General features: G+C 37.1%; 3 protein-coding genes and 1 long non-coding RNA gene across 6 annotated transcripts in view; 2 read left to right on the forward strand and 2 right to left on the reverse strand.

Annotated features, from left to right (window-relative positions):
* The window catches only part of LOC111431892 (MATH domain-containing protein At5g43560-like), a 9989-nt gene extending 5199 nt beyond the window's left edge, over window positions 1-4790 (forward strand). For 2 of the 3 annotated variants that reach the window (XM_023068611.1, XM_023068613.1), the window contains exons 8-13: window positions 295-643; window positions 977-1089; window positions 1598-1748; window positions 1895-2370; window positions 2443-2647; window positions 3070-4790. In XM_023068611.1, coding sequence (XP_022924379.1) covers window positions 295-643; window positions 977-1089; window positions 1598-1748; window positions 1895-2370; window positions 2443-2647; window positions 3070-4452 — 2677 coding nt within the window. In that variant the 3' untranslated portion in view covers window positions 4453-4790. The remainder of the gene's footprint in view (window positions 1-294; window positions 644-976; window positions 1090-1597; window positions 1749-1894; window positions 2371-2442; window positions 2648-3069) is intronic. The other variant, XM_023068612.1, reaches the window with a different exon arrangement.
* A 4119-nt stretch (window positions 4791-8909) lies between these two features.
* LOC111432042 lies at window positions 8910-9459 on the reverse strand. The gene is made up of 2 exons (XR_002708599.1): window positions 9384-9459; window positions 8910-9297 (listed from the first exon to the last, which is right to left on the reverse strand). It is a non-coding gene; the product is annotated as an uncharacterized LOC111432042 (long non-coding RNA).
* Window positions 9460-11791: 2332 nt separating this feature from the next.
* Window positions 11792-13121, reverse strand: LOC111432040 (uncharacterized protein At2g34160-like). Its single transcript, XM_023068832.1, has 5 exons — window positions 12687-13121; window positions 12541-12589; window positions 12372-12434; window positions 12211-12275; window positions 11792-12130 (listed from the first exon to the last, which is right to left on the reverse strand). The coding sequence occupies exons 1-5, from the start codon at window positions 12885-12887 to the stop codon at window positions 12059-12061; spliced, it is 450 nt and encodes a 149-aa protein (XP_022924600.1). The 5' UTR covers window positions 12888-13121; the 3' UTR covers window positions 11792-12058.
* Window positions 13122-16164: 3043 nt separating this feature from the next.
* Window positions 16165-19958, forward strand: LOC111432039. Its single transcript, XM_023068831.1, has 6 exons — window positions 16165-16720; window positions 16985-17144; window positions 17991-18167; window positions 18266-18349; window positions 18919-19000; window positions 19110-19958. Exons 1-6 carry the CDS (start codon window positions 16335-16337, stop codon window positions 19538-19540), a joined length of 1320 nt encoding a protein of 439 aa, XP_022924599.1. The 5' UTR covers window positions 16165-16334; the 3' UTR covers window positions 19541-19958.
* Window positions 19959-24111: the final 4153 nt, after the last annotated feature.

A 24111-nucleotide genomic window follows, 5' to 3' on the forward strand; every position in this document is an offset into this window, starting at 1 on the left:
TCAAAGGAAAAAAAAAAAAAAAAAAAAAGAAGGAAAAAGAAGAAAATTTCTTTAAGAGAAATCTTACACTAAAGCTCCTGAGAAGTTTGTACCACGAAACTTCCTCACAATCTAGACAAAAATAGAAGTGTTTCCATGCCCACTTGCATATATTATCAATTCTAGACCTTTTTTTGTGTCCCTTTTGCAAATAGACTAGCTTATCCTTATCCTTATCACTATTTTTGTTGTTGTTATCATCATCATCATCATCATTATTGGCTTTCTAATGACTATCATTTTCACTTCTTACAGTTTTCGTGCGTTCTGGTTGGCAATTGACCAGAATTCTAGACGACGTATGTCTAGGGAAAAGACAGATACAATTCTGAAAGTGGTTGTAAAACACTTCTTTATAGAGAAGGAGGTGACATCTACTTTAGTTATGGACTCGTTATACAGTGGATTGAAGGCTCTCGAAGGGCATTCCAAGAGTAAAAAGGGAAAAGCAAAACTATTAGATGCTGAAGAGATGCCAGCTCCAATAGTTCATATCGAGAAAGATACATTTGTTTTAGTGGATGATGTGCTATTACTGCTCGAGAGGGCTGCTGTTGAACCATTACCACCAAAAGAGGAGAAGGGCCCTCAAAATCGTACAAAGGTGAGTGCCTGATTGATAATGCTTGTTGAAAACTTTATGTGGGAAGAAAGATGGTTTGATTGGAAGTTTAACAATGGATAGGTCTGGGGTACAAGTAAACTATTAACCAGGTATTTGATTTGTTCACTACCTATTTTTATGACTAAAGCGCTTAAATTAGTTGCAACAAACTTGTGGGTTGAATTTTAAACAGGCACCACGTAGTGATGATATACAGTTCTTTTATCATTAATTTTATTATCAGTTATGAGCAAGGATATTTTTATGCCATAATTTGTATACCTAGTAATGTTGGAGTTGTTAGCTGAAAAAACCACAAGCTCTTGTCTGCAGGATGGTAGCTCTGGAGAAGACTTCAACAAAGATACCATTGAACGCGATGAAAGGCGTCTTACAGAATTGGGTCGTAGGACTGTGGAAATATTTGTTCTTGCCCATATCTTTAGGTATTGTGTTTTTATAATTTCTTTACAAAAGCCGGTAAATTTTCTAGCTGGGAAGCTTCTTACCCTTTGAGTTCTTTTTGCTGCAAGCCTGCGTAATAATTGTCTTTTGCTTTATTCAACAAATGTGATGTGAAACAGTACAATTTTATGCTCATGTGTAGTTTTCTGGATATCTTGTTACATCTAGTGTACTAGCATGGTGTAAAGACTTCATACGTTTCAGTGATTTCGCATGACACAGAGATCATATTTTCCCATTATCTTGCTGTCCTTGTCTTGAGAGCATTTTCTATAGTGCCATAACTTGCCTTGATTACCATAAAGCTTTAGCAGAAGTGTTGGTTTTTGTGGCATGTTCTCTCGAGAAAAGCTTAGGTTACACAATCTCTTTCTTAAGTTTATTAAGAATGGTAGCTTGCTTCATGATTCTCAGTTTCTCGCATCAAATATGATTCAATTGCCAACTTGAAGTTGAATGGTATATTTATTTTTCCCTCTTTACTCACAGCAGCAAAGTTGAAGTTGCCTATCAGGAAGCTGTTGCATTGAAGAGGCAAGAGGAACTCATTCGTGAAGAAGAGGAAGCGTGGCAGGCTGAAAGTGAACAAAAGGCTAGGCGATTAGCATCAGAAAAGGATAAGAAATCAAAGAAAAAACAGGTGTCGCGTCAATTGAATTATTTACAGTCTCTCTTTTAATTCCTTTTCCTCCACCCCTACTTTTCCCATTCATTGTTTTTCTTCCTGCATCGATTCATCTTGTTATCAATAATTTCCTCACCATTTTAGGTCATTTCTTTCAACAGGCTAAACAAAAACGTAACAACCGCAAAGGTAAAGATAAAGGGAGAGAAGAGAAGGCAAATTTGACTGTGCTGATCAGAGAACAAGTAAATCCTGGCAGTGGGAAGGACGAAGACGCCATTGTGGATAAGGTGCAGCCTGTGCTTGAAAAGTCTGACTTGCCCGAGATTGTATCTGATATCTCTGATTCTGTTGAAGGCCCTGGTGAAGTACTTCAGCCTGATTCAGAGGACAGAGATGCCAGTACTGTCAATTGGGACACTGATACATCAGAAGTCCATCCCTCAACGGAAGCAAGTAGCAGTGGGATTATCAGTCTGTCTTCTGCCCAAACACCCTTATCTGACAAGAAGGGCTTGTCTCTTATGGATGATAGCTCTTCTACGTGTTCTACAGATTCTGTTCCATCCGTGGTAATGAACGGCCCATATAAGGAGAATTCCTTTCACAACTACAAGAAGCAGAAATCACCTAGCATGTAAGTGAGCGAACTATATTTCTTTAAAAGTGCATCTCGGTTGTATAGTGATTTGCATCTTTGATTTTGTAGCGGAAAGAATCGGCAGAAGGATGCAGCATATGATCGGAACATTTGTGCTAATGAAATGGATGGTCAGTCGTCAGAGCTTACAGCTGACAAAGAGGACCGGAGTGATGTTTGTGGTAGTAATAAGTCTAAAGAGTCCGATCCCGTGGCCATTAATCATTCCCTCCGGGGTAAAATAAAAAGGGTTGACCAGCAGGCAGTTAAGAAGGTGCTCACCTAATCCGTCTCATATGCATAAATGTTGAACTTCTAGACTGAATAAATGAAAGAGCTTCGAACTCAAAAAAAGTAAAGAAAAAGAACGAAATGGAAAGAAGTGTCGGTAGATGTTGCCAAATTCAGGTTGCATTCCTTTATTCATTATTGACGTAGTGTGTTATTTTACTGTGTCATTCAGATTCTTGAGAAGTCTGTCATCCTTTTGTTGTCTTCAATTTTTTACTTCAGACGAACTTCTCGATTATTATTATGTTTCATTGGCTTCAATTACGGACTATTTTAGTCTTAGAGTTTGAAAACGGTCTCAGTATATGAATAAATCATATTTGATAATGTCACTTAAATGTTATTAGGATCGTCTATGTTGAAATTAGACGTCCATTTTAACTTTTAGTTTGTTCATTGTACTAGGAAGAAAAGGTTATTTCATTGCCAAAAGACCGAAGCTCTAAAATCCAGGTTGATATGGAAAGGATACTTAGAGATACACCAGCAGCTGTACCATCCTCCCCTCAGAACCACCAAGATCATACGCCACCAACTGCAGAACAGAAGTTGAATAATCAGAGTATTGCTACCGTTGATCCCATTCAAATTAAAGCATCATCGTCAAATAGCGCACATCAGATGGAGAAGACTATTCCTGCAGTTACCTCATCCCATGTTGTTAGTGCAGTAAAAGCAGAGGGTCAGAAGTCTGCAATTCCAAAACCAACTGAAAAGGCTTCCGCACAGCAAGCTCCTATGATGTCAAGGCCTTCTAGTGCACCTCTAATTCCTGGTCCAAGGGCTACAGCACCTGTTGTTACTGTGGTCCATACATCCCCATTGCTTGCTCGTTCAGTGAGTGCAGCTGGCCGATTGGGTCCAGACCCTTCTCCAGCCACACATAGTTATGCTCCCCAGTCTTATAGAAATGCCATAATGGGCAACCATGTACCTCCGAGCAGTGCTGGATATGTTCATCTGAGCACCTCAACTTCAGGCATGAGCCCATCTTCAGCCTTCTCTTTGGCATCTGCTATGGTTTCTTCGCCCATGTTTGTACCACACAACTCCGACAGGTTAGATTCCAATGCTGTTAGATCAAGTTTTCCTTTTGGCATGGTAACCCGAGACGTCTTATTGAATAGTCCCCAGTGGGTAGAGGCTTCACAGAGGGAAGCTGTGAGGAGCATGCATTACAATTCCTCCCTGCTCAATGAAGTTCAAGATTTATACAAGAAGCCAATTCGTGGTTCAACCTCTGAAGCTCTGACAGGGGAGTTCTCAGCTTGTACGTCTGGTCGTCAGCTCCAAGGTTTTGTAGAGGATTTCCCCCACCTCGATATAATCAACGATCTTCTTGATGATGAAAATATTGTTGGGATTTCAGCCAGAGACAACTCAATGTTCCGATCTCTTGGCAATGGACCGAGTCTGTTGAACAGGCAGTTCTCACTCCCTGGTGACATGGGGGTGATGGCTGGTGATGTAGGGTCCTCAACAAGCTCTTGCTGCAGGTTTGAGCGGACACGCAGTTATCATGATGGTGGGTTTCAACGGGGATATAGCTCTTCCATAAGCCATTACGAACCAGCCATGGATTTTATTCCACCATCCACTCAACAACAGCAGCACTTAAATGGGCAGATCGATGGGTTGGTCCCGAACTGGCGACCGGCTTCTGATCTCTCTTTACTTGGGACAAGGGCTTTAGACTTTGATGGTTATCAATATCTCAATGCAGAATACTCAAATATGGCGCAAGGGATCAATGGCTACAATGTGTATCGACCCTCAGATGGTCACTGACTAACACAAAGATCAAAACATGGATGGAATTTGGCTTCCCTGCCTAGACTTGGTGGGTACTGTCCACTGTAATAACGTACCAGGAAATTGTTGGGGTCTTGGATTTGGAGTGGGGTTGTAATCCTTCTCATAAGAAAACAATTTGTAAAGAGTGCCTTCATCGCCTTCTCTTTGCTAGCCTTAAATGCAAATTTAGTCGTATCGTCGAGGTTTTGATTACTTCACCTTTCGAGTTTCCTGTCTATTTGGTTATTGGTCAAAAACGTATTGCGTATACGACAATACCCTGAAACCTCACCTCTGCTAAATAGAGCTCAAGTATTTTTCTCTTTTGTTTCTTTTCCATCCATTCAATAATATTTCCTTTCTGTGTATCTGTTTCAAAATCAAACGAATATTTAATCCAATCCCTCACCTTAGACAAATCCCATCTGCTATCCAAGCAAAACAAAGTTCTTCCCTTTGACTTTCATCTTCTGCCTGCTTTGCTGGAAATTTCCTCGCATGAACTCCACCATGAAAGTCGCTATCTTTCGCCTCATTCTTATAATGCTACACACATCATGCCTGATACATACACACATACATATCTCTTGAAGTCCTCAAGAATGTTCCTGTTCAAATCAAAGTTGCCTCTATTAGTGGTTAGGAGAGGACCCATTCAATTCTGTCGAGGCTTTGGTCAAATCCTTGCAGCTTGTACAATAATCCAAAACTTGACACTCTTCATTTTACTATAAATATCGTTGCAATCCCATCAACAAACTCAACCTCTTCTTTCATTTAATCTCTCGAAAGGGAAACAGAAACAGAATATGAAAATTCTTCGCATATCTCTTACTCTGGCAATGGTTTTCCTTCTTTTTCTCTTGCAGCTTCACCCAAACATAGCTGGTAGAACTCTGCATGAGAACCCATCAATGGTGAGAAGAACGGAGCTGGAGCTGAAGCTGAAGCTGCAGTCTCTTCAAAGGGTCAGTGTACCGCCCTCCGGCCCCTCCGGTTGCACCTTCATTCCCGGCACCAACGGCCCCGGCTGTCCCCAGAAAGTGAGGCACTACACCATCAACCATTCGACTCGACGTCCAAGCGCTCACTGAACGCCATGCTGCACGTGTTCGTGTGGAAGCCTACCATATCTGCTTTTGATATTCATCCTTTCCCTCCTTCCATTCATAATCCAAAAAGGTGGTTTATTTTGCCGCTCGGATTGTTGGAAGCTAGAAGTCAGTTAGCTTGTGTGTAACATATTGAATTCATTGCAAGATTGTTTGTAAATAATGTCCATGGAAATTGAATTATATCATTGTTTCAATTCAACAGAACTCTCCATCCTTATATTTCCTTGAATTCATGCAAGATTCTTCGGACTCAACTCAAATAAATGCCATTCTCGAGACATTTAGACCATAGTATATATAAATCCTACATTTGTATGATAATTTTGAAGGAAAGTGGGGAGAAGTTACGGGAGATTTATTTAATGTATACATGTTTGAATTGATTGGAGTTTAGATTAAGAAAAACCCATTTGAATTTGGAATGGAATTACGTATTGGAATTGTAAAGTTTGGTTATTTTAGGCAGAACAAAAGGTGGTGCAGCCCCCATGCTATTTCAAGTGCGGCATTACTTTGGCGACACAATTATTTATTCACTTTGGATATATAATAAGGTTTATCCCTTGGAATTTTTGTGTACAAATTCATGCGTGTACGCATTGGACGTGTTTGTTTGGTCACGTTTTTATTTTAATTTATATACTTATTCTAAACTTTCAATTTCATTAGATTACATTTTTATGTAATACTTTAATGTTTGAGTTTGGAAAATGATGAATTTTAAAATGGTTATTCCGACATTGACATAATTAAGTAGGTATATATGTTATCTTTTTTCAAAATATTTTACTTATTTGACTTGTAATTCTAAACTAATAAATACAAAAGTTATTATTGTCGGGTAAGTAAGAAGAAAATCCTTCCTTAATTCTTTAATGCTCCATTTGGTTGGAGACTTAAAAGTTTAATATTGTATTTAATTATGTACGAGAATGTTTTCATATTTTGTGCTTATATAATTGTAGGTGGGCTTGCAACAAATCCAGTCTTGTGACCCAAACCCGAACCCCAAGTGCAGCAAACGATGCCTCTCACGTGGCCTTCGCAATAAAGCCTTCTTGTGAGATCTCATATTGATCGGAGAGGAGAACGAAGTATATTTTTAAAACTGTGAGGCGGACGACAATATGTAACGAGTCAAACCGAACAATATCTGCTAGCAGTGGGTTCGAGCGGTTACACTTTTTGTCCCATAAACTACGACGATGACCTGTTTCCCGATCACCCAAACACACACATCATAATATAATCAACACACTAATTTACAATTTTTTTTAGTCTCAATAATTATGAAGTACTTTCTAATTACTCAAGGTCAATACTTAAAGACATGCTAATAGGTAGATTAATAGATAATCGAAATGAAATTACACAAGAGTAGATATTTTTATTACAACAAACCCAAACTTAATACATAAACAACTTTAAAAAAAAATACAAACATCTTATTCATAGATTCACAATGTTGGTACAACAACGTGAGGAGGGTGTTTGTAAATATAGATAGAACTTTATGTGAGAGCCGAAGCTAGAGAAGGACTAACCAATAACTGGAGTCCTAGTAACAATTTTAGTTGTCGGGCTTACCCAAACCCAAACCCTATCGCACCGAAAGTCGAAAGGGACGTTGGAGCCCTCATCAACAATGATAGCATCAACCAAAGCGTTCTCTTTCTCAATAATCTCCTCTGCATCTTTGCCCACCTTACCCACCAACTCCGGCCATGAACTCTTTCCTAAACCAGCCACCAAAAGCTTATCAACATTACATACATTTATAAACAACAACATTTACTAATGATATATGTACCTTTGCATGAAGACATCTTGGGTGTGATTTTGAGCTTTCTTTTTCCTTTCAGGCTCTTGTGCTTTATTTTTGTATGGGGAAGTGGGTTTATATAGGGTAAGGCCTTCATTTCTGAGGTGTTTTTATTTGACTTTTTTGATTTAGAAGACCGAAGCAGAGGCTTCGGGCTTCCCCTCAAAGCTTTAAAACACGTTTACATGGAAAAAATTTCCACGCTCTTATAAATGATGTCTCGTTTTTCACTTCAATTAACGTGGGATATCACGTAACACCGTTGAATTCAAAAAAGAAAAAACGAATTGGAAGTTAAATTGTGTGGCACAAGTTATTGAATCTAAATTCAATTCAACTATTTTGACAAAAACAACCATTTCATGTTACATTTTCTTCCCCACATTCATACTATTGAGATAGATATCATGAAACCATGTGTGCATGAACTCTCACATTCGTGTTTATATGAACAAATCTAAACACACACATTGGAATAATTAAACCAGATGGTGGTGTTGTTTTTGTCTTTTCAACCTCACTCCTCCCATTTTTCCATCTTCCATTTACGACTTTTCGCTAACCCTAATCCCCAAATTTAGTTTCCATTTGTGTTTGTATGTTAAATTTTGAATAGTATTATGTGGACACCTTGAAGGCCTCTTTTCTCTTACGTGGGATAGAAGAAAACCGCAGCTCTATATAAACCCACTCTCTCCCCCACAAAGATGATCACAAGAAGCTGAATCACAAGAAGCTGAATCACAAAGCGCTAAGGATGTCTACAACGTGCAAAGGTACATGTTGTTCATATTGTTTTGTTAAGAAGTAAGTAAATAAGATTTAATATGGGTTTGTTTTTGCGATGGTTAAGGAAAGAGCTCATGGCCGGAGCTGGTGGGTAAGGAAGGGAAAGAAGCAGAGAGGATTATCGAGAAGGAGAATCCTTTGGTGGATGCCATTATTGTGGATGAAGGATCGGTGGTGATTCAAGACTTTAGGTGCGACAGGGTTTGGGTTTGGGTGACTGTCAAAACAGGCATCGTCACCAGGACTCCTTTCATTGGTTAATAACCATTTTAATCATAATGTTGTGTGTTTCCAAATATATAAATCCCATCCATGTTTGTTCCTCCTACAACATCAATATTTCAATAAGGTGATTCTTATCTTTCTTCTTTTTTATGTACTCATCGGGTTTGTTGTAATAAAAATACTGCAATTTCATTTTCCGTTTATGCATATCTATTTATTAATACTCGTGATTCCTTACGGGTGGATGCATGGATTAAAGATATGTTGATCTACTCAAGACGCATCAACGTCTCGTGCCAAGGATGTCTATATTGTAATGGCACACATAATCAATACACTTTTTGTAGGATAATTAGATTGAGTTAGACACGTATTTTCAACTCCTGAAACTCTCAATTTGACCTGAAATTCATCTTCAAAATGACCCACTTCCTCAAAATCTGTCTTTTCAATTGGGTAACAAGGCATCCACATCATTATGGTAATGCCTATTTAAAGCAAAATTGATGGACTTTAGCCATCTTTTAAAGTAAACAAAAGATCCCTGAGAATCAGACCGTCATGTTTGATAAGATTTAGAATCACATACTTTCGTTACCTATAATTTCACATCGAGTAGAGTAATAAACTAAGAAGAGAGATGGAGATGGAGAGAAAGAGGGAGTTTGATGACATTGAAGAAGGTAATTTATCAACCGATGATGGGAATTCTAGTAACGAAGCCATGTTTATTGACCCAAACCCAAACCCTATCACATCTATAATCAGCAGTCACCAAAGTGGTTCCTTCTTGAACAACCTTAGCATTTACCCAAGCCACCTCTCTCTCAATCGCCTCCTCCGCCGCCTTTCCATGTTTTCCGACCAGCTCCGGCCACGACGTTTTACCTTATAGTTTCCATCACAGACAAAAATATCACACTGTTATTGTGGAAAAAAATGAAACGACATTAAATAGGTGTATAGATAGTTACCATCACAGAGAGACATCCTTAATTATTTGCAGCTACCTTTGGTGAACTCTTTCTCAAGGCTTTTTATGCGGTTTTTTGTTAAAAAAGAGAGAGTTTTTATTATAATTCTAAAAATATGACTATTCCATTGAAATATAATGAATTGACCCACTAAATTTTAATTATTTCATTATTTGATGTTATTAGGAGATATAGTAAAGAAAATAATATAATAAATATTGATGTGGCTGAATATGAATGGTAGCGATATGAAATCAAGTCAAACTTTGATTCATTGATTAATGTTTTGGATTCATATTTTGTACCAACTAAATATTAATTAATCAATAGGATAAGTTCTTGATAAAATGTGAAAAAAAATGACAAAGCAACTTTATCCATTATATTTTCTTTGATTAAAATCAATAAATTACATCAAAGTCAAATAAATTAGAAGCCCAAGTAATCTCAAAACCACCACATATATATAAATCTAACATACATTTTCCTAATGTTTCTTTAAATGTTTGAAGGCAAAATTTTGTAACGTTAGGCTGTTTCTACCTAATATTTTATTTTGTTGTCATTAGTATTTCAAAATATAAAATTTCCATGCATTGATTGAGTCAAGAAAACGACCCCAAAGTTATAAAGATATTGGTTTACTTTTATGTTTTAAATTTTAAAATATATACCCTCCCCCAATTTATATTTTGGGCTTAAATTTAGTTTTTATCTCCTAAGTTTTTTATAATTTAGTATCTTAATTAGTTAGAAAAAAGATGTGTACCTCACCATCTACTCCGTCCCAGATTTATGGTCCTTACTAGCACTGGTTCCTTATGTCTATTTCAGGACTCATGTCCACTTCAAGTAGGATCCAGAACTCAGAATCGATGTCCACTTCAGAACCTAGCATCCTTACTGACACACTATTGTCCACCACTTTGAGGTTCAGCATCCTTGTTGACACACCGCCTTGTGTTCACCCCCTTCAGGGCTCAACTTTCTCATGGGCACTACCGCTAGCAAATATTATCCTCACCCCCTTCCGGGCTCAACTTTCTCATGGGCACTACCGCTAGCAAATATTATCCTCACCCCCTTCGGGGCTCAACTTTCTCATGGGCACTACCGCTAGCAAATATTATCCTCACCCCCTTCGGGGCTCAACTTTCTCTCAACTTTCTCATGGGCACTACCGCTAGCAAATATTATCCTCACCCCCTTCGGGGCTCAACTTTCTCATGGGCACTACCGCTAGCAAATATTATGCAAATATTATCCTCACCCCCTTCGGGGCTCAACTTTCTCATGGGCACTACCGCTAGCAAATATTATCCTCACCCCCTTCTCACCCCCTTCGGGGCTCAACTTTCTCATGGGCACTACCGCTAGCAAATATTATCCTCACCCCCTTCCGGGCTCAACTTTCTCATGGGCACTACTGCTAGCAAATATTATCCTCACCCCCTTCGGGGCTCAACTTTCTCATGGGCACTACCGCTAGCAAATATTATCCTCACCCCCTTCGGGGCTCAACTTTCTCATGGGCACTACCGCTAGCAAATATTATGCAAATATTATCCTCACCCCCTTCGGGGCTCAACTTTCTCATGGGCACTACCGCTAGCAAATATTATCCTCACCCCCTTCTCACCCCCTTCGGGGCTCAACTTTCTCATGGGCACTACCGCTAGCAAATATTATCCTCACCCCCTTCCGGGCTCAACTTTCTCATGGGCACTACTGCTAGCAAATATTATCCTCACCCCCTTCGGGGCTCAACTTTCTCATGGGCACTACCGCTAGCAAATATTATCCTCACCCCCTTCGGGGCTCAACTTTCTCATGGGCACTACCGCTAGCAAATATTATCCTCACCCCCTTCGGGGCTCAACTTTCTCATGGGCACTACCGCTAGCAAATATTATCCTCACCCCCTTCGGGACTCAACTTTCTCATGGGCACTACCGCTAGCAAATATTATCCTCACCCCCTTCGGGGCTCGACCTTCTCACAAGCACTACCGCTAGCAAATATTGTCCTCACCCCCTTCAGGGCTCAAACTTCTCACTGACACTACTAGCAAATATTGTCCTCTCTTGAGTTTTTCTTTTCGAGCCACCCCTCAAGATTTTTAAAACGCATATATTAGAAAGAGATTCCACAAAAATGTTTTAAATTTTGCACTCTTTCAAGACTAGTGAAGTAATTAGGCAGTAATTAAGCAGAGAAACATGACAGTAATACAGAGCATCCTCAATGAGTTTGAGATTCATGGCTTGCTATAAAGGTATTAATCTACTTTGTTATCCTCTGGTCAATAGCTGAAGTTCAAAATTATGTGCTGAATTTGCATATAGACGCCTGGTGGATGACTTCAGAATTAGATGATTAGTGTGTGCGTTAGTAGTGCAAGAGAAAGAGACAATGAATCAGTCTGTTCATTCAATTTTATATGCAATTAGAATTTGGTAGTTGAATTACAAAGAAAGCTGCTCTACATCCAATCTTTAACAATGGACTCTTCTCCTTCAGTTCTGTTAGGATTGAATCTACTTCGACCAAAAGCTCTGCCATTCACTCGCCTATTCGCTACCAAATCTCCAATCTCCTGTAGAAACTCTGGACAAAGTAGGCTAAACAAGAAGAAAAGCCACATCCGAGATCATACTACACTAACAAAACTCATATCAGGAATCTTCACTTGTTGTAGCAGTCGAAATTTTCTTCATCTTTTCTGCATTTATCAGGGCAATCTCAATCTAGCAAACAAGATTGAAGAAGAACACATAATTAAAACATCCAAAACTTGGACAATATATTTGCATTAGTAAGCAGTAACCTTAGGTTTCATAACCAGCCTATCATTTTCCCCATTCTTCAAGCTTACAGAAGATATCGTCAAATCTGCAGAAATTTCCAAATTATAGAATCGTGTTTAAAGACAGCAGTATTCCCAAAGACAGAGATTAAATGGCCAATGAGTTCGATAAATTTTCCTACACTTTTGAAATGCTAATCCATTCTTCTTCAGAATCTCGGCGATCGTCACTACAGTAGGTATAGCTGCATTATGAAATATGAATCAATGAATGAATGGAACTCAACCCAGTTATCCACATCGATCTCTTAACAAAATATGAAAAAGAAATGGATTCAAGAAAACTTGTACCCATTCCTAGGGCAGAGAGCTCAACTTCGTTGTACTGCTTAATGTACCTCTGCAAACGTCGAATCAATCACGGTTTTGATTTTCTAATAAAGAAATTGATTCAACAGAAAGGCACAGACGATCTTGAGGAAGCAAGAAATGAATACCTTAGAAAGATTGTAGTAGTAGAAGAACGGCTTCTTGACATTGGAAACCTGGATTTGGTTCCTCTTCTTCTTGATCTCGGTCAAAACAGCGATCTCCTTAACCTCACCATCTGGAGCAACGACCAGGAGCTTTTCCTCCTCATTACGGATTTCATTCTTGAGCTCAGAGATGGCTTCTGAGACGACCATGCCGGACTCCATTATCGCTAAAAGAGTACTGTGCAGAAGGAAGGAAAAGATTCTACTACTAATTCTGAACTTCGGTAAAATCGAATCCAACTGCGGGAGTAATTTATAATCGGAAATTGGAGAATCCCTGTTTGTTTCGACGGAGGCGTTTGGGCGGTTAAGATATCAACGGTTTCGTTTTAGCAGCCGTATACTGGCAGTTACAGCCTTTTCCGGTGACTGGTCCGCCCCCGAAGATATGAAGCCTATGGAAATTTTGAAGAATAAAATAATTTTGAAAAATATAGTTTAGATATTGCATTTTTTTCAATTGAATTAATTACCTTATTCATTAGGTTATTTTCGGTCAAAATATCTATTTATTATTTTTAATATTTCTATCCATTTTTTTTGTAAAATTGAGCCTTCACCAATTAATAAAATATATATATATATATAATTTTTTAAATTTCAATTTTATTTTTAATGGATTAATATCATACACAAGCTTAAAGCTCACCGGTCACTCTCACCTTTACATTAGCTTTGTGACAAGTGATTATTTCTTTAGAATTTTGAAATTTTTATTCTCTTTTCCATTCCTCTATTCCATCTACGGAAAAGTTAACGAGCGCCCATAAAAAAATTATTAGGCTCGATATTAGAAATTTTAAAATATATTAGACTCGTCATAATAATAAAATAAATAAAAGCATATTATAATATTTTAAAAATATATTAGACTTATGAGGTAAAGATTTCTATCACCTTTTGCCACTAAATCTCCACATTTGAAATTTACTATTCTTATTGTTTTCCGTAGATAAGATATTAAAAAATTTAGAAATTAATAATTTATGTGTAGGGTAATTATAAACTATAGAGCAAGAATATCGAGATACTTTTAACCTTAGAAATGATATGAGATCCTAGTCTACACAAATTGCATACGAAAAGAGAGGGAGTAGGGCCATTGATGTTTGTTTATGCTCTGTTTGGATAGGATTTTTCTTTTTCCATGATTACGCCTCATGATGAAAACTCTTTTGAAGTAAAAAGAAAAAGGGATTTCCATAAGAGCGTAAAGTATTTCGTTGTTGAGATTTGTTCTTTCACTTTAATAGCTCGTTTAAATACAATCTAAACATAACACAATTAGTTTATGCATATACTCTCGAGGCCAGATATTCAAATCCTTGAAAGCAATCTCCATTATTACATAAATTGAATCATAATAAAAAAACGTAGTTTAAAGATAAAGAAAGAGCTTAAGCTTACTAATGTGCTATACTTTGGAGTGATTCGCTAAAGAATTTAACTAGATCTTACTATATCGAAAAGTAAATAGAAGCTCTTCTTTTTCAAGTACGGGAGAGAGACAAGAGCTTTTTTTTTTTCTTTTTTTTTTGGGTTATGATAAAAGGGATTGTGTTAGTTACTAAAGAGAAGGAACACAAACAAGACATTGAAGTAGCTAATTCAAGCTTCAGAGTGAGTGTTTGTGTATCAAAAGCTGGGATTGGGCAACTGTTGTGTGTGGGACGCTTTGTTTATTTTCACTTCTTCTTAGTTCTTCCCTTCCCCCTTCATGTATATAAGGCCCCATCACAAACTCTCTCTATGCATGCTCATCCCAATATCAAATAGTTCCAAATCTCTCTCTTCTCTCGTGTTGAGGGAAATGCTGTCTGGTTCGAGACCGTTTGCCAATTGTCGTCTTCCACCGTGGGAGCGATCTCGGACCAGGCTTCATTCCCCCCAACTCCAAATTAGACGAAACAAAATCGTTGATTATCGGGCGGGTAATGTCCTCTTCTCTGGTATACAATGTGTAAAGGCTTTTGGTTATCTTTGCCTTCAAGTTGCAGAAACTCCAGCAGGATGAAGTTTGGTGCAAGGCAATGGGTGTTAGGAGAAGAAAGTTTGAGGACACTTTTCACTTTATGTTGTTGCATGAGAAGAGTGTGATGATACCCATTTTGGTTGGTTTCTTGGTCACTCCCCACTTTCTTAAACACGGTGTGGGTCAGATATTGGGGCTTCAAAATCCTCCATTTCTTCTGTGGTTCTCTTTTGGGTGCCTTCATAATCACTATCCTTTTGGTTTAATTTTATGAGTTTTGCATGTAGCTTCATGATACACAATTCTTCAATAGAAGTCACACACAATACATCTAGTGGTCCTAAAACACCCTTCTCTACTACCATTTTAACAAACTTCTATCTTAAGATTACTCATGTTTCTCTTGCTTCAAGACAAGAAGTTTTTTTTTTTTTTTTTTTTTGATCATACAGTGGACAACGAGGGATTGAAACCCGACACCTTAGTTCATTAATCATGCAATGCTTATCCTAGTTCCTGATTAGAAATCACGAAGTTCTACAATTGTATAATATTGTCCATTTTGAGTATAAGTGAAAGATATATTGTTTATTTATAAACTTATGATTTACCTCTTAATTGATGGATGTGGTATTCCTCTCCCAACCATCCTCAATAATTTCAAAGTACTATCTTCATTGATTTCTCGAAAATTATTTGGTAATGTAGTTATTCTCTCGAAGATAAATTGATCTTGCTTTTCGTTAATGGAAAAAAAAAAAAAAAACAAATGCCCACATGGGTTCTCAATATATGTTCGAGAACGCGATTTTATTTTTTTTATTTTTTATTTTTTATTTTTTGCCATGACTTCGACCACTCGAAAAGCTTAGAAAATATTGTTTTTAAAAAAGAAAGAAGAAAGAAAGATTGGGATTTGTTAGGCATCACAATCAAAAATAATAATAATAATATATATATATATATATATATATATATATATATTCTTTTGTATGTGAAATTTGCCATTTAAAAGGTTCATAGGGGGAGAGAACTTGTCATTTCATAATTTCTTTCAATTTTACCCTACAAATAAAATAATTTATTAAATATAAAATAAGAGGATTAAAAACGTATTAATTTAATAAGGGAAAAAAAAAGAAAAAAAAAGTAAACGAAGGAAAGTTCCGTACTGCACAAAAGTGCAAAACCACTGGACCTTGGGCCCGAGGAGGCCCAAGAAGTTAAATATCTACCACACGTGTGAAAACTATCTCAACCCGAGCTTGTTCCTTTTCAAAACCCATCACGCGCCACCGGTAAGCGTATTCATCACACGTCCAATCAACGATTCCGATTATCTCCGATCGTTTCGTCCACGCGCCAGACTTCGTATACAAACAACTGATCAAAATTTCAAATCTATCAACGGTTGTAATATTGCCACGTCAGACAAATTGCCGAGCTGACACCCCCTTTCTCTCTCTTCCGCCTCTGCATCGAATTCCCTCGGGAATCTGTCTCGCGGGAGGGGCAGACCCTGGTGGAATTCGATTACTGAGAGAGAATCAGAGAACACAAAGCGCAGAACTCATTCTTAATTTTGGATGTAGTTCCATTCCAATTATTGTGGAAATCGTCACATTTTCTTGGCTGAGATGGAGGAGACATTCTTCGATATTGTGGAGTTTCTCAAGAAGCCCTCAATTGCCGAAACATTCGTCGACATTTTGCTTTGTGCAGTTCCGATCTGGCTCGCTGTTATGATCGGCCTCGTCATCGGCTGGTCCTGGCGCCCTCGCTGGACTGGATTGGTTTTTCTGGGCTTTCGGACCAAGTTTAGATTAATGTGGACTGCTCCTCCCGGATTTGGAGCTCGGCGGCTTTGGTTGGCCTTCACGGCTCTATCTGTCTTCTCAGTCTGCCGTACTCTTTGGTCCGATTTTAAGGGGAAGAGGAAAGTACCGCCGGTGCAGTCGGTCCCGGTTTCTCCGGCGGCATCCACGTTGAAGCACTCGGCAGAAGGGAGCGGCGATGCAATTGCGTGAGTATGAAATTTACTTGGTTGTATATGAATACTTGTGGCTTGACACTTAGGTACCAATCTTCGATTTCTATGTGTAACTGATGGTACCAATGTTTGAATTCTGTAACTGATGGTATTTGGGCTAGTTGACTGGTTTAATTTGAGTGGGTTCGTTGGAAGATCTTTAATTAATCCTTTTGCGGAAAACAAGTTGTAATTATGTTAGAGATGCCACTGGATAAAACCGTTTCTCATGAAAAAATTTATTGTCCATTGCTCCAGAAATAAAGAGGAGGGAAAAGAGCAGGATATTGTTACAGAGAATGATTTGGATCACCTATTGCAACTTCTTGAAGGAAGGAATGGAGAGGCAGAGTGGCAAACTATGATGCAAAGGTCGACCCCAAACTTCGCATATGAAGCTTGGCGCCTTGAGCCTGAGGTATCAGACTTTGAGGATGTTAGCTTGTATTATTACCTTTCTTTCGCATTATTTCAAATTTGTAGTGCTCTTTTCTTTTTATTTTTGCTACACTTGGATTAGTCTTTTGTCATCTTTCCAAGTTCTTGACTTTGCACAGTTTTTTGTATTTTCTTTTCAAACCCTGAATAAGTCATTTTTCCCTCTTTGAAACTCTCTTAATTTTTCATTAAGAACAATAGAAGGTGAGGAGATGGAGAATCCCTATACCCAAGGGAGCTAACAAAAAGAACTCCTGTTGGTGCACGTCGAAATATAGGGGGAATCACAGAATTTCAAAATTGTATGCCAATTGGAGGTTACAATAGTAACTTAATGAAGAGTCTTTCTGTCTCTTTTATTTGTCTACAACCCCCAAAGTCCTGCTGGGATAGCATATTGTGCAATATTCTTGACTTGTTTTTTAAATCTGATGATGATTTTAACCCAAAGTTATGCTTGTGAACCCAAAGTCAAGAAGAGGTGGTTTTCGTACACCAGTTAAGGGCAGCTGCATTCTGGGAAATTTTCACTTAATCATTTGTGTTCAGTTTTTCCGAAGCTATGGTCCAGTACGACAACCTTTCGTTTGCACATATTACATATAGCACTGAACTATTGTCTATGGGGAATAGGTATCTGTGTCAAATAGTTGTTAGCTTTGTGTTGTGCAAGCAAAGGAAGTCATAACCTATTATGCATTTGTGCGTGTAGGATATTTTTCCATGAAATGCATCCTCCTCTTTTCCTCACTTTAGCATCAATTTTGCATTTCTATTGTTTTAGATGTATATCAAGTTTCAACATCTTTATTTTTCCCCTCACCAGAACCGACCAACTGTTTATCGTAGTAGAACTGTCTTTGAGGATGCAACCCCAGAGATGGTTAGAGACTTTTTCTGGGACGATGAGTTTCGTACTAAATGGGATCCCATGCTTGCATATTTCAAGATATTGGATGAATGCCCTCATACAGGGACCATGATTGTTCACTGGATTAAGAAGGTTTGTTGGACAAGGGAAATGCCAGAATATATTTATTGTATTGTACCATTAACTATTTTAGAATTTATGAGGGTTATTTGTATTTTCCTTTTCTGCAGTTCCCCTTTTTCTGCAGCGATAGAGAATACGTTATGGGTCGAAGAATATGGGAGACTGCAAAGACTTACTATTGTGTTACAAAGGTAGATATTACACCTTGTTCAAGGAATTTTCTCCTGCTACTCCATGTTGCTTGCTATACTTTCTTTATTTGCTTTAGCCAACCTCTGTTGCATATTTCAATTATATTTTAGATAGGTTCTATTATTTATGCGCTATCATTCAGTTTGGCATGATTGTATACCTGGACTGCCATAGTCTGAACTTTGGAATCTCCTTTGGATGGTATGTAGATACTATGGGAAACATGTGTTATCAGAGGGAAGGAACATATCAAAGGCATTAATAGTAATTAGCAACCGATTTTAATTGCTCAAGTTCAGCCTTTATCTAGATTACCAGATGTTATCACAATTGGTTGTCTGTCTGGTCAAACCCGTTTTAGACTGAAGGGTTTCCATGCCATGTAATAAATAGTAGAGAATACCAAATGTGATCTTTCAAAGTAAAATTTGATGGTTAGATCATCTCTGATATTTAAGCATGTCTTGCTGACTTGCATAATTGAAATATGATTTATCTCCCTGTCCATTTTGACCTTTTCTCGTATTTTGATGTGGCTAAGTTGAAATATGAAACCTTGCTTCTGCAGAGCGTACAATATCCAAGCTTACCCAGACGTGACAAACCCAGGCGTGTGGACCCTTATTTTTCAAGTTGGATCATCAGGGCAGGTGAGGATTAAGAAGATGTTTCTCTTCCATTTTCTGAGAATTATAGGATTTCATATGAAAAAATGCTTTGATCATTATCCTAACTTGTTGAATTTGGAAATGAATGCAGTGGAATCTCGTAAAGGAGATGGATTACGGTCTGCTTGTGAGGTTATCCTAGTGCATTATGAAGATATGGGAATCCCCAAGGATGTGGCTAAGTTGGGAGTCCGTCATGGAATGTGGGGAACTGTCAAGAAGTTGCACTCTGGTTTCAGAGCATACCAGAACGCTAGGAAATCAGATATTTCTGTTTCCAGAAGTGCACTGATGGCTAGGATCACCACAAAGACTTCTTTTGACAGAAACACGGATTCCTCAGAGTCAGAATCTGATGAAGTACGAACTCAAGTGACGAGGAGAAAGCATCAAAATGATTCTGGCATAGATTGGAAGTGGATAGTCATTGGTGGGACAGTGGCTGTAGTCTGTGGATTTCGAACTGGTGCAATTGGGAAGGCCTTGTTACTTGGGGCAGGACAGAGAATGGCTCGAAGGTGAGAATTATCTAAATTAGGCGCAGGCGCTGTATTACTATACATTTTGAAGCTCGAGAAGTTTCTTATATTAGGCCGACACATCCACCATTATTGAGATGAACACAAGACCATTTTTTCTGAATGGCCCTGATAGAGTGATTCTGTCCCATGTACAACTGCCTGACCTCCTAGCTTTTATGTCTCTTTTGCTTAAATGACTTATTATGTGCATTTATAATGGAACTCGGTTGAGACTTGAATCAATCTTTACAGTTGATCAGTAGGGGTGAGAACAACATTGGACCAAAAACCGACTCGACCAACCAATGAACAAACCCACCTGATTTAGGATTGTGGATTTGTAAACTAATGGGAGGATTTCGTTGATGTGTTAATATTATGCAGAATAAAGTTTGTTGAACACCCCGTTCATTTGTTCATTTGGTTGTTTATGTACGACTTTTAGCAGGCCTGTGGGATGTGGATGAGAAGAGTTGCTTTATTCCTGGGCTCGTTTTTTGGGACTGTTTTATTATCAGTTTTGGCCCAAGATAACAGAATTCCGGCTCATAATTTCCTGAAGGTACTGACAAGAAAGCGAGTAGGAAAGAACAAATATTCTGACAGACACTTGACAAGGCAGCGAACAAACGTAGTACTCATTTGTCTGATTGGATCAGGACGGCTCAATCAATATGGTATGGTTTTGCTTCAATCATTATAAACTGAAATTTGTGGAGTCTAGCATATCTCTCCGTGTTTGGTTCATGGTTTAAAATAAATGTAAGGTAAAGTTCAGATTTATGTAACTTACGGAGCCGTAGAAATTCGAGTTTATGAAGCCTATTATATTATGGCAAGGACATTGTTTAGGGCAGTCGAAAGCATGCTTAAAAGCAGGCGCGGGCATCAAATCAAGGTGGTCGTCGTCCTTGACAACTAAGGAATGACCCAAAAATTAAATATGATAGGGCAAAGAAGTGGTGCATTCAACAAGGACAAAACTAATTAGTCCCAAGTGTCTGCAGTGTCCCATTGGATAGGCAAGGTTGAAAGAGACAGCCCCTTCTTCTTTCAGTCTGCAAAATGATAAGGAAAATGGACCCTCAGCGGTGGTTGCCATATGCCATTGTGATTGTCCCCGGCGGCTATGGCCCCAAACCCAACCAAAACACTAATAAATTGGGGTCCCAACTTCCCCATTCAACATTTCATTTCCATTTGTCAAATTTCTTTGTCACTATCTTTTATTTTCCCACTTTTCATTATATCGCATTTATAACCTAATCATCTTCCTTTTCATATCTTACCGATGGTTTTTGTTGTCAGATATTGTCTATTCCAATAATTCAACACTACTTTCAAGCCCACTATTGTTTTGCATCTTTCTAACACAAATATCCACGCTCTAAGTATATGTATTATTTTTAATCACTGTGTCTTACAACATTAAAACGTTAAAATATAGTTAAAAAATAGAAATTTTATGAAATAATTAGCATAAATATAGAAAGCAGAAACTCCTATTGAACTCATTTCTAAACCAATGGTAAAAATATCCACAACTCAATAAATTCTCGTATTTCCCTTGTTGAATGCATCGTTTGCAATTAAATTTGTTAGTTAGTGAAAATGATGAACTTACATGAAACTAATTTTTTTTATATTAAATTGGTTATATATCTAAACTTAAAATTAAAATTTTAAATATCTTCCCAAAATAAAATAAAATAAATTTAATAGTATTACGCAAAATTTATAAATTTGCCATTTAATGTATAAAAATAGTGAAAAACATATTTATTGAGTGGTGGGCCAACCCATCATTAAAAGTCTTCCCACAAGCGCTCATGATTGGTCCATCTGTTCATTCCAGCTCAGCTTCTCATTGTTGAATTCCCAAGGAATTATATTTTTTAGGATTAATTTTGTTTCTTTTTCGTTATTCTTTAGGATAAGTTCCATTTAAGAAAATAAAATTTGAATTCTTATAAAATTACTTTAAAATAAATTTTTGGAAATTGTAATACAATTAAAGGAATTTATAGAAAATAAAATATTTAGTCTCATTTTAAAAACAAAAACTATTAAAATTAATTTTGTAGAAATAAATGAAATAAAATAAATAAATAAATAACACGGACTTTTAAGTGAGTATGACACCGAAATGATCATCTGTGATGGATTATCACCAAAACCAATATCAAAGTGTCAATCAACATTATTTCATGTTTCCGAATTTCTTTAAATAGACAGAGATAGAACACGTAACATTTATAATAAACAAATATTTATGTGCTTTCAATATGATATCTCATCATTAGTTCATCGAATTTCTCTACTATTCGTTGAAAATCAGACTAAATTATACTCTCTTGATACCGTGTAGATAAGATCAAGAAACAGTATATAGTATATAGTTTTAGTTTTAGTTTTTTTTTTTTTTTAATAAATAAAAGTACACTTTTGACTTTGGATCCATTTTGATACGCCCACTTGTCTTAACAACTTTATCTACTCGTTTTAGTGTCGACACAATTGGGAGTTCATGTAGCCATTAAAAATCTACTTTATGTTTTGGACTTCCAAACTCTTTTCGAGCTTATTGATCATGATCTAACTGATCAAAATTAGTTGTCATTACTATTAACTCAGCTGCATTTGCATAACAGCTATTTGCAACTTGAACAAAACTTCACTATCTCGTTGAACTATTGAAAATATTTAGATGACATTCGTGCAGTGTAGACCTCTTGTGGTCAACTGCCATCCTTTTGAATCCTAAATTGATTTTACATAGACAACTATCAAACTCACACTTGTAACGGGTCAACCAACACTAAATCATCCCCATTCTAAATCTTAGACTAGCATCCTCAGTTCCCGTGGTCTTGAAAATTACACTGTTCTCCATCCTTACTAGTTTATGATGATTTGCATCGAGGATATAAACAAACTCCTACATAAAGCTACATGTATAGACCTTGCATAGTTTACTGGTCAATCAAACGAATTGCTACCTCATCGTATCACTTTCATCATGTCAATACAAACTAAGGTGTCATGTGGTGCATTTACCTTGTTGATCCACAACCTTTACATCACTGTAAAAATATTCTACCTCTTTACTCGAAAATTTTCACTTACTCAATTTATTTTTTCTTTACTCTTACCGACAAGTCACAGTTAAACCAAAATACTATAGGAGATTCACGAGAAATAGCTAAACCACAAATCTATAAAAATTTCAAATCATTATATATGTATTAGATATTGTTGTCTTAATAAGATCCCAACTTTCCGACAAAGATATTGACTCTTGATTAGCATTCACTTCATTTCATGATTCCTTTGAAACTTGTTAGTGGAGGTTTCCATACTCTTATATAAAAAAAATGTTTCGTTCCTATCTCCAACCGATTTGGGATCTTACAATCCACCCCATTAAGAGACCAGTGTTTTCGTTGGTACATTGTTTGAGGTCTGCCTCTGATTCCATATGTAACAGTTCGATACCACTATTAACAAATATTGCTTGTTTCAATTCGTTGCCTATCGCCGTCAGGTTTATGATTTTAAAACACGTCTGTCAGGAGAGGTTTCCACACCCTTATACCGAACGTCTTGTTTCCTTTTTCAACCATTTGTGAAATTGGGATGAGGAGTCGGTGGTTCACATGCTATTAACCCTTTTTAGTAGGAAAAGTAACATGGACTTCCAATTTTGATTTAAAATATAATTATTTTTCAAAAGACAATGACAAATTGTTAGACATATTTACCCAAACACGACATGTCACCCTTTTTCTCGTATGACTTTAGACAAATAATCCAACCAACTTTGTCATTTTCTTTTTCCCTTTACTAAATAATCTTCTCATTTTCTCAATATATATATATATAAGGCAACTATTTTTCTACATTTAAATTTTATTTTCAATATTTCATTTCCATCTATCGATTTTCATATTTTTTTAAAATTTTTATTTAAAAAAAAATTGTCTGTATTATTAACCGTTATTAATCATTTTACTTTATAATTGATGTTTCACTTACCACATGAAGACACGTGTTGAGTTGATAAATAAATAATAAAAAGAAGAATTATTAAAAGTTAATAGAAAGAATGAAGTAAAAATAGACTTTTTTTTTACGGTACGTTCAATGTCAACAATAATTTTAAGTAAAGGACTGGTTGAAAACAGAGTATATTAGCAGTAATCTTTCTATTATTGGTTAGAAAACAAGGCCTACTTTTTTGGGACTGCAATTTGTCTTTCAGCTTCAAAGTTCATTAAATAATCTGAATTCCAAATCACTTTTACTTTGTTTTCCTTGTTTTTGATCTTCCCTTTTCTGGGTTTTTTGTTTCTTTATGGTAAAAAGAAAAAGAAAAGATTTTTTTCCATTTTTTCTTGGTGCTGAAGCGAACACCCAACAACTGAGCATTAACAGTAGCGCTAAGCGCAATTGGCAGGCGATACAGTTGCGCACATAATTCTGAATAGCGTGGACTGGCATGCATTCATCTACGTGTCCCATTGCTACCCTCTTATTCCAGAATCTTTCAAAAAAAAAAAAAAAAAAAAAAAA

The sequence above is a fragment of the Cucurbita moschata genome, unplaced genomic scaffold, assembly GCF_002738365.1.
Source record: "Cucurbita moschata cultivar Rifu unplaced genomic scaffold, Cmos_1.0 Cmo_Scf00037, whole genome shotgun sequence".
Classification (NCBI taxonomy): domain Eukaryota; kingdom Viridiplantae; phylum Streptophyta; class Magnoliopsida; order Cucurbitales; family Cucurbitaceae; genus Cucurbita; species Cucurbita moschata.

What these genes read in the sequence shown, in the direction of transcription:
- LOC111432040 (XM_023068832.1), bottom strand. Translation starts at nt 12,887, where the DNA reads ATGGAGTCCGGCATGGTCGTCTCAGAAGCCATCTCTGAGCTCAAGAAT. An exon ending in ACTACTACAATCTTTCTAAG is followed by an intron (nt 12,590 to 12,686) that starts GTATTCATTTCT and finishes CGACGTTTGCAG; the next exon opens with AGGTACATTAAGCAGTACAA. An exon ending in TGGATTAGCATTTCAAAAGT is followed by an intron (nt 12,276 to 12,371) that starts GTAGGAAAATTT and finishes AAATTTCTGCAG; the next exon opens with ATTTGACGATATCTTCTGTA.
- LOC111432039 (XM_023068831.1), top strand. Translation starts at nt 16,335, where the DNA reads ATGGAGGAGACATTCTTCGATATTGTGGAGTTTCTCAAGAAGCCCTCA. An exon ending in CTTGGCGCCTTGAGCCTGAG is followed by an intron (nt 17,145 to 17,990) that starts GTATCAGACTTT and finishes TCCCCTCACCAG; the next exon opens with AACCGACCAACTGTTTATCG. An exon ending in TTGTTCACTGGATTAAGAAG is followed by an intron (nt 18,168 to 18,265) that starts GTTTGTTGGACA and finishes CCTTTTCTGCAG; the next exon opens with TTCCCCTTTTTCTGCAGCGA.